We start from the raw sequence: 10,053 nt of genomic DNA on the forward strand, positions 1-10,053 counted from the left end.
ATGTTGACGTTGAGCACGACTTCACCCCACTTCACCGAGGTCACGGGGTTCTCCTTCAGGCACCTCTCCTCCTCGTCCAGCAGCGACTCGAAGATCGAGGAGATCTGAGACACCTGAACACACACACACACACACACACACACACACACACACACACTCAACATAAGAACAATAGAACACCGCAACCCGAAAATTAAAACGGAAACCACATTATAATTTATGCTACACAAAATGAATGAATGAATGAATGAATGAATGAATAAATAAATAAATAAATAAATAAATGTAAACACCTGGCAACCTGGTATCTTATCTTAATCGCTAAAAATATTAAATATATAGTTGCTATTTTACTTATTTATGCAAATGCACATTTATGCAAATTAAAATATATGTAAAACCATAAATATTCAACCCCAATTCCAAAAAAGTTGGGACGCTGTGTAAAATGTCAATAAAAACAGAACGTGATGATTTGCGAATCTCAATAGAACGTACCGTTTTAATTAAGAAAATGAGGTCATTTTGAATTTCACGGCCGCAACACATCTCAAAAAAGTTGAGACGGGGGCAACACAAGGCTGGAAAGGTAAGCGTTACTGAAAAGAAACAGCTGGTGGAACATTTCGCAACTAATTAGGTTAATTGGGTGTAAGATGATTGGGAATGGGAAAAAAAATTAAATCTTAGAGAGGCGGAGTCTCTCAGAAGTAAATATGGGACGGAAACTGGATGGAGCGCGTTGATGGTGCTGAAACAGTATAATTACATACTACACATTAAAAACTGTAACAAATATAAACAGAAAGCTTAAAAGGTTTATGATGTATCTGTGACCGTAACAGTGGCGATATGACGACAGATGTCTACATTATTTATATGTTTACGTCTCTGTCGTGCGCCGCGTTTCTCTCGGAAGACGTGGTTACCTCTCGGAAGAAGACGTCAGCAGGCGTGAGGTTGGAGGGCACGCTGGTGCCGTGTTTCCTCAGCGTGGTGGCGATGGCGGCGTTCACCAGCTCCAGGTGCTTGCTGTGGTGGTTCTTCAGCGCGACGGCCGCCGACAGCTTCTCCGCGTGTTCGCACAGCAACAGTCGCGTCGCCATGGGAGACGAGCGCGTCGTGGTCGAGGTGAGCCGGTCCAGGAGCCCGGTCTGAGAGAAAGGCGGGGAAGAAGAAGAAGAAGATGATCATTTTGTCACTCCAGCAGCAAAAGAGAAGTTGTAAATCGGTTGATATTTTTATTCACAGCTCCAGATTCAGGAGTCAGCGGGTACTGACCTGCAGCAGGAAGTCCATGAAGCAGTGGTGAGCTTTCATTTTGTCCTCCAGCTGGTGCAGCAGAATCAGCGAGGTCCGAGTGAAGCCGGCGTTCTCTGGAAAAGGGGAGAAATGTGAAACCTCAAGAACAAATAGTACAATTCCATACAGACTACACAAGTCACGTTATATTTACAACTTTAAAAAAAAGTCTACATTTCCTGACCGCGAATATCAGAAGCGGTTCAGTTAGCCGTTGATGCTCGGTGTCTTTAGTGTATGTCTGTAGGTGCCATTACGTTTTCTATACATAAAGAATAAAGTGCTAAGCTAGCTTGCAAATGCTATTTCATCAGATAGCTACGATTGGCATACATGGTATCCAGTTGCTTAGCAACAGCGTTCGGTAACTTTAACCACTCGACCAGCTCAGCTTCCGTGATTAAAAATAAATCACGAGTCGTGATGGTAAAGCGTAATCCTCTTTTTTTTAGTTTGTGGAATTCAGCGCTTTTCGTTTAAAATACGGTTTCCCGACTCGCTAATCTAGCTCGCGTGGTTATCAGTCCCGAGCAGAATCCGAGCCTTCGTCTCACGAGTACGTGAAACGTGAAAGTTGTGTAATGATTTACGACAATTTAGGAGAACTTGGACTACAGGAGGACGTTCTCCCAACATCTCACCATCGGGCACGGACTCGGCCCAGCGAGGATCCGACGCAGGATAATCGTCCACCAGGTCCAGGTCGATCTGAGTCACCAGCGCGTCCAGGTCTCCTCCTGCCCCGCCCTCTCCGTCGTCAGGGAAGAGCTCGTCCGTAATCTTCTGGGCCTCCATCACGCGATTGCTACGGGGAAAAATAAAATAAAATTAAGTAAAATGTGGAAAAAAACCCCCTGCTGATTCAGGGTTGGAGAGATTTCCCAGGATGCAATATGGTGTGTGTGTGGGTGTGTGTGTGTGTGTGTGTATAAAGTGAGAGCTGCTCACCGGCAGAACTCCAGGAAGGCTTGTTTCAGCAGCTTTGTTTTGTCCTCTTGCGCTACCGTGTCCATTTTAGGTGGCGTCTCCAGTGGAGTCCCCTACAGCAGGAGACGTATATTTCAGTTATTTTTAATCCCTAATCCTCCGATTCCAGTCTGATCCTAAGGGTCCGATGCAATCCTTGTATTCTGATCAGATCCTAATCTTATCATCCTAGTCAAATCTTTGTTCTCTTACTCTGGTCTCGTTCTATTCTTCCAAAATTTCCAACCCTCCAATCCAAGCTGGATTCTATTCTGCCGATTCTAGTCGGGATTTCAGGTCTAATCCTCATCCGCGTATCCTGACCGGAATTCAGGACGGGCTTCTCGACCTCGAATCCGGTTTAAAATTCAAGTCTGATCCTCATTCCCAAATGATAGTCGGAGTTCCTGTCTGATCATTCCCAAATTCTAGTCTGATCCTCATTCCTAAATTATAGCTGGCGTTCCTGTCTGATCCTCATTCCCAAATTCTAGTCGTATCCTCATTCCCAAATTACAGCCAGCATTCCTGTCTGATCCTCATTCCCAAATGATAGTCGGAGTTCCTGTCTGACCCTCACCCTCAAATTCTAGTCTGATCCTCATTCCCTAATTATAGCCGGCGTTCCTGTCTGATCCTCATCATCAAATACTAGTCGGGATTCAAATCTGATCCTCATCCCAAGATTCAAGTCAGAATTCCGGTCGGATCCTCATCCACGAAACCTAGTCTAATCCTCATGCTCTAGATGGAATGCAGGTCTAATCTTCAAATTCTAGTCAGAATTCTAGTCTGATCCTCATCTTCATATTCTAGTCTAATCTGCATTCTAGTCTGATCGTCAGCCTCTAATAGTAATTCGTGTCTGAACCTCATCCTCAAATTCTAGTAGGATGACACTCAAGTCGGATCTTCAGCCGTAAATTCTCGTCATAACCAAAATCCGATCCTCATCCGCACATTCGAGTCTGATCCTCCGCCATGAATTCTATTCTGATTTTTACCTTCCTAATAAAGTCAGAACATCATTATCCTCAGGTTAAAATTCGAAATATTTACGACGCTGCGCGTCTTTTTTAGTCAGAGTGCTCCTCATCCTCACCTCGGGTCCAGGTCCGGCCAGTGAAGTACACAGAGAATCCTCCATGGTCTCTGGCAAGATGGAGGCGCTCTCTCTGGGTACCACGGCAACCAGGCCGTTAACCTGGGAGAAGAAAACGGGAAGGTCGGCGCACACGCCGCCACCACGGATACGGTCACCTAGAAGGGCAAAAAAACAAAAAAAAGAGAGTGACCGGTATGAGAGTGAGAGTGTGTGTGTGTGTGTGTGTGTGTGTGTGTGTGTGTATGAGAGAGAGAGAGAGCGCAGTACAGTCTCTATGGTGATCATACCGGAGGCATTAAAGGTGAGCTTCTCTTCTGGTAGCCCGCTGCGCCCGGCGCCGGTGGTGCACGTGTACACCAGGTCCTCATTATAGAGATACGCTGCAGGACTTTTCACCCGCGGCAACACCAACCTCGTCTTATGGAGCTCCTCCTCACTCTGACGACACCGAGAGAGAGAGGGATTTAATTATGAGGGAGATAAAGGAAGACATTCACTACATCAAAAGACGTCATTTGCATGAAACGGTTTCATAAAACAGCAGAATAAGTCCGTATTAAAAGGAAATATGCGAATCGGATGCGAGCAGAATTCTCATCAGGACCATTTTAAGAGCACGGCTAACTCCGCCTTCAAACTTAAGGCCACGCCTCCTGCCCGAACCCGATGACGACGAGACGGCAAAATGTCGACTAAAGAAAAAAATTCTGGCTTCGATTGTTTTTTTTTTCTTTCTCTTCACATGTCTCAGCTGTGCGACTACAGAGGAAAACCGCGTACGTCTTATTACTTTTGCCAAACTGAGCTTAAAATAAACAAACAAACAAACAAACAAATAAATAAACCATCACTGTGTTAGTTCTGAGTTCACCTGAAACGCCGGGTTGTACTTCGTGACCTCTACAGAGAGTTCGTCCGTCACAGGTAGCGTGGAGTCCGGGAGCGTGACCAAGCAGAAATACGCCAGACACGGCGTATCGGCAGGATGCCACGCTGCAGCCAACACCACCAAGCCGGCGCTGAGGAGAGCAAACCAGCAGGGAAACATAAAAAACCAGCTCCGGAAGAGTGCGCTCCTCACAAACCTACAAGCCTTAAAGATACTTCTGCTGGTTCTAGATCAAATCCGATAAAAATAACCCTTTTTATGGGAACCCTTAATTAACCCCTTATGTGTAAATACACACACACTCGGTAGCACGAGTAGGCTACGAACGTTTTTTTCCCCCGTTTTCCCCAAATCTACAGGATTTTCATGAATATTCCTTATATAAACGCTCGTACGAATAAATATCCAGCTTGGTAACCGTTTCCGTATTGTTTATTGTATAGTTTACTGTACAGACTTTTATTATATCGACTGACTTTGTAAGAGAGTAAGTACAGCAGCGTGACCACACTCTAACTATGCTCTGCGATGACAGGAATGAAGCCGATAAAGCCTACTTCAACTTGACACGTCCACACTTTTATCTGTCTGTGCTAACCCAGAGGAGCACACGGTGCGGGTCGGGCCTGAGAGACGGCAGGCGAGACGTCAGCGGGTTACTTACCGACTGAGCTGCATGTCCAGATACGCCACGTTCACTCCCGCCTTCATCTCAGCGTAGTTACTCTCCGAACCCTGAACCACACACACACACACAGGCTTATAAACAGAGAGGTCATGATACTTAAAGACGTTTCTATGATACACAGAACGAATCATGATATACAGGCAGCTAAGAAACACAGGATTTTATTTAATACAAAAGGTTATTAAAAACCGAAATTCACATTTTTAACAATAAATACTAATGTTGATTTTTTTTGTACTAAACTTTAATCTGAAAACAACAGTTTAGAATTTCTTTAAAAAAAAAAAAAAAAAGAAGAAAAAAAAGTTATAAACAATATCCCTGATATCTCAGAAAAGTGTATTGTGAGTTATTTTAGAATGTTAGAGGCTACAGGTGCATCTCAAAAAACTGGAATATCGTGTAAGAGTTCATTTCTTCCCGTAATTTAATTCGAAAAGTGGAACTTTCATATATTCTGGATTCGTTACACATAAAGTGAAATATTTCAAGCCTTTATTTTGTTTTAAACTTGATGATTACGGCTTACAGCTCACGGAAATCGAAAATCCAGCGTCTCAAAATATTCTGATAAAGTATTTATAATAGAGAAATGTCGACCTGAGAAGACTCTAATCAGTGAATTAACTCAAAACACCTGCGAAGGTTTCCTGAGGCTTTAATCTCTCAGTCTGGGTCAGTACACACACACAATCACGGGGAAGATGAAAGTAAATGTTGCGTTTCATTTGGAAATCAAGGTTCCAGAGTCTGGTCTTCCACCAGAGGAACAGAACCCAAGCTGCTTGAAGTCCAGTGTGAAGTTTCCACAGTCAGTGATGATTTGGGTTGCCATGTCATCTGCTGGTGTTGGTCCAGTGTGTTTTCTCGAGTCGAGAGTCGATGCAGCGTCTACCAGGAGATTTTAGAGAGCTTCATGCTTCCATCTGCTGACGAGCTTTATGGAGATGCTGATTTCCTTTTCCAGCAGGACTCGGCACCTGCCCACAGTGCCAAAACTTCTAGTAACCGGTTTACTGACCGTGGTGTTACTGTGTTTGACTGTCCAGCCGACTCGCCTGACCCGAACCCCATAGAGAATCTACAAGACACCCCAGACCCAACAATACAGACGAGCTGAAGGCCGAAATCAAAGCAACCTGGGCTTCCAGAACACCTCAGCAGTGCCACAGGCTGATCGCCTCCATGCCACGCCGCACTGATGCAGTAATTCGTACAAAAGGATTAAAGCCCCGACGAGTATCAGCGCATAAATTAACATACTTTTCACAAGGTCGACATTTCTGTATTATAGTACAGATTGTGTCGCAAATTTTTTTTTAAATGCCGCAGCAACAATCACGCGTCGTTGGCCGAAACACTCACAAAAAAATTTAAAAACCCGCAAAATCCTGCACGCACAGCGTAGTATACGATTATGTTGAACCGACGCATTAACACATCGAGTACTGATAATCTATTCTCCAAACACGTTATCAGATTCCGTCTCTCACCCAGATGGCGTCGGCGATGCTGTCGGAGAGGCTCGGGCAGGCGTTCCAGCTCAGGACCTGAACCTCCGTGGTGTCCCCGACCTCCCACTTATTCAACCCGCACGTACTCAGAGTGTAGAGGCATCCTGAGTCCGGCACCCACAGCACACTGTGGACCTGAAACACACCGGTATCGGCGAGAAGTCGGGTCAGATCTGATTGATCACCGTGGCAACAGGCTCTGGAATTATTTTCCTGATCACCTGAGGGCTATACAACCCAGTACTATAAATTATTATTAGTAGTATTATCATTATGTTTAATAATCTTACGGCCGTGTCGGCTGGAGGGCCGCGGAGACCGAACAGACTGGAGACGCGGCGTCCGATCCCCGACAGCACCCCGTGTCCTTGCTGCACTGCCCGCTGATAAAGCCTTCCGGAACCCTCCATCCCCACCCTCAGCAGCTGCCCGCGGTACGAGGACACGACGAAGCTGCCTCCCTGAGAACAGAAGAAGAGAACAGATTAGTGTCATTTCGTCTTTAACGACACGCTCGTTCTGTCGTTTCTATAGTAACGGCACATCAAAGCGCGATCGCTGACATGGTGACGTTTTCTGTGTAAACAGTCGGGGGGTTTTTGAGAACAGACTCACCCTGACTGCTGTCACGTAGTTACACAGGTGTCCTCCCAGATCAACGTGCATCTCCGTGTACGACCCCTCGTGGGCCAGACTGGGCCAGAACCGGGCCAAACCGTCCGGGGACACGGCCAACACACACACCGACTGCCACACACACACACACACAGAGAGTGAGAGAGATATGAGATTAATCGACAGATAAATAACCCCAAACACAGGTAACGATGCTCCGTTTCCATATCCGTCCCGTAAATACCTCACTACGGGCTGCACGGTATGGGTCTAGGTTAAAACGACAATTATTTAAAGATGGGTAGAATCGAGGACTCTTCTCGCGCCGTTCAGAGCCGACTCTGGATTCACATGCTGCGACAGAGGACGAAAGATAGAGGAGTACCTGCACCGACGCCGACTCCAGCGCAGAGGACGAGCTGATGGAGATGAGGTCGGCGCTGTAGGCGTAATCACTGGGGGACAACTGCAGGTCTTTACACACGGACAGCTACACACACACACACACACACACACACACACAGAGCAAATCTGTTTCAGTACACAGTGGGGTTTTGATTTTGTAGAGGCACCTTGATTTACTACATCATTATAGAATTACTGTAGAAGTAATAATAATAATAATAAGAAGAAGAATTTACTATTCTAAATATCTGCTAAGTATCTATCAGTCACAGGTGTATCTTAAACCCCCCCCCAAAAAAACCCACAAAAAAAAAACAGAATGCCCCGCCCACCAGTTCTAAATATTTGTCTTGGTGTACCTTCGCTACTGCAGTCTGACAGATCTTCCAAATGATCAGCCTCTCCCCACACACCATCCACGCCCAGCCCGATTCCTCCACCTTCACCGAGATCTGGTCATCCCCTACAGGACGCGCACACACACACACACACACACACACACACACACACACTTAAGGAATTACATCATGACACAATCACAGACCTAACGGCCTAACCGAGCTCTCGTACCTTCTGCCGTGGTCAGAGCCTCCATCACTTTGACCGGCAGAGACGACCCGAACGTCTGCACGTCGAAATGGTCCGAGTCCACCGCGGTACAGCTCTGCACCCGTGTGGGAGTCGCTCGGCTGCAGGACGCAACAAAGGAGAGACAGAGAAGGAAACAAGGAGGTGACATTAAATCAGATCCATAAATCATAACTTGTAAACATTGGGTGCGTCTCATTTCGTTCCCTCTCCTTCCTGCCTCTGACGAAGCAAAGAAAGAACACGAGAAAAAACGGAAACGACCGGAAGACAGGAGAAATCGAGAACAAACAAAAAAATATATATTTCAGGAAAAATGTTTTAGCCTGAACGAGATCCTCCTTGTTACCCGACTTCTCCGTTTTTGAAAGAAATCGACTTTTAATCGCGAGGATTCTGTACCCGTTATTTATTTGAATTTGTTTTTGCATTTATATTCGAGTCCTATATTTGTATCCTTTATTGTAACTCGTCTACAGTTACACCACAGGCGTACGTCACACGCACGAAATAAAAACCCTCTCGTGTCTCCTCGTTCCTTGATTCCGCCGACTGTATTTTACAAACTGCTACTTCCTTAAAGATTTCCCGAACGAACGATAGATTTCTGGGTCACGAAGGTAGGCGTCAGTTCGATTTTTTTGGGAAGCACTTCTTGAAAGGAACCAGACTGAAAAGGTAAACCGTTCTCTCCTGGGTAAAACCGGATAGAGGTGTAATAAATCCTGAGTCCTGGGATGAGCAACAGGACAGTCTTCATGACTACAGCAGCAGCTCCTAGGTACAAATCTACTGTACATTATCAACTGTCCATAAGGAAATAGTCATTAGTTTTTTTATAAATAATAGTGTAGAGCTAGAAAGTGATCTATATGGCAGATCCTTGATAAAATGATGACTCAGAGCTGCTACTCAGCAGGTGTATCCTAAAATCTGGCAGCTCTTGTGTGTATTATAGACCATTTTATAGACAAATAAGCTTCAGTATTCTGGAACTAACAAAAATAACCATTTAGTTTGCCGTCTATGCGGTTTTGTCAGATAAACACATACTATTTAGTGTGTTTAGGACATGTCCTGCAGCTGTGTGTGTGTGTGTACCTGGGAGTGAGGGAAGCTCTGCGCGGGGAGAACAGCAGCCCTGACGGCGTGTTGACACTCTTCCTGCCGCCGGTCCTCGCTGTGTGCCGGCGTCCCGAGCCTGAGGCTCCGCGGGGAGTGAACATCCTGATTCGCTCGCTTTATATTTCTAACCACAAAACTACTTTTAACTCCGAAAAACTAAAAGTACGCCGAATCATGCACTGTTCGTTTGTTTTTAATGTAGCGCGCGCACAAATGGATGAAAACGCGCGCACGATTTACGTCACTCTCAGGAGAACGGCGTCGCGGAAAATAAACGTCACTCGTAGTCGAAGCGGAAATGGAAGCGGAGGATATGTTTATTACTTACGTAATAAAAATATTTTTAAGTATATTAAACATTTATTATTCCGGTGGTTTAGAATTAAAACAAGACGCAATTTATAATAAATAAAAAATAAAATTACGCCCCCCCTCAAAAAAAAAAATGAGACAAGAGTTTTCACAGCCAGTCGCATCTACAGTGATGGTTGATCATTTAATACGTTTACCTTTCCCCAGTTTTGATAAGGTTTACACTACAGAATATAAGATTTCCCCATATCTAGTTTACACGTGTAAACTGTGACTGAGTGTGTTTTGTATGCAGTGCCTCCTACAGGCAGACACCTGTATCTACAAAAACAGTGTAACCCATAACCCCAGCCACGTGGCCGGAGCCAAGCACAGCAACTTACCGTTTGTTTATTTATATTTGTGCTACCTACTTCCTTACCTACATACTTAATTACTTACTTATGTACCTATATACATACACACCTACTTACTTACCTACTTCCTTGCTTTGTTACTTGTTTACTTCCTTACCCACCCACCTACCTATTTACTTAATTAAAAT

At 45.0% G+C, this 10,053-nt stretch overlaps 1 protein-coding gene across 1 annotated transcript in view; it reads right to left on the reverse strand.

The window, feature by feature from the left end:
* Positions 1–10,018, reverse strand: part of nup133 (nucleoporin 133) — a 14,722-nt gene extending 4,704 nt beyond the window's left edge. The window contains exons 1-16 of the mRNA XM_053616095.1: positions 9,174–10,018; positions 8,055–8,173; positions 7,844–7,947; positions 7,465–7,569; positions 7,080–7,211; positions 6,755–6,925; positions 6,444–6,599; positions 4,927–4,997; positions 4,245–4,392; positions 3,661–3,811; positions 3,371–3,528; positions 2,251–2,342; positions 1,944–2,107; positions 1,282–1,376; positions 930–1,154; positions 1–113 (exon numbers count right to left, since the gene is read on the reverse strand). The exon at positions 1–113 is cut by the window's left edge and continues 10 nt beyond it. Coding sequence (XP_053472070.1) covers positions 1–113; positions 930–1,154; positions 1,282–1,376; positions 1,944–2,107; positions 2,251–2,342; positions 3,371–3,528; positions 3,661–3,811; positions 4,245–4,392; positions 4,927–4,997; positions 6,444–6,599; positions 6,755–6,925; positions 7,080–7,211; positions 7,465–7,569; positions 7,844–7,947; positions 8,055–8,173; positions 9,174–9,298 — 2,129 coding nt within the window. The 5' untranslated portion in view covers positions 9,299–10,018. The remainder of the gene's footprint in view (positions 114–929; positions 1,155–1,281; positions 1,377–1,943; positions 2,108–2,250; positions 2,343–3,370; positions 3,529–3,660; positions 3,812–4,244; positions 4,393–4,926; positions 4,998–6,443; positions 6,600–6,754; positions 6,926–7,079; positions 7,212–7,464; positions 7,570–7,843; positions 7,948–8,054; positions 8,174–9,173) is intronic.
* Positions 10,019–10,053: the final 35 nt, after the last annotated feature.

The sequence above is a fragment of the Ictalurus furcatus genome, chromosome 26, assembly GCF_023375685.1.
Source record: "Ictalurus furcatus strain D&B chromosome 26, Billie_1.0, whole genome shotgun sequence".
NCBI classification, from domain to species: domain Eukaryota; kingdom Metazoa; phylum Chordata; class Actinopteri; order Siluriformes; family Ictaluridae; genus Ictalurus; species Ictalurus furcatus.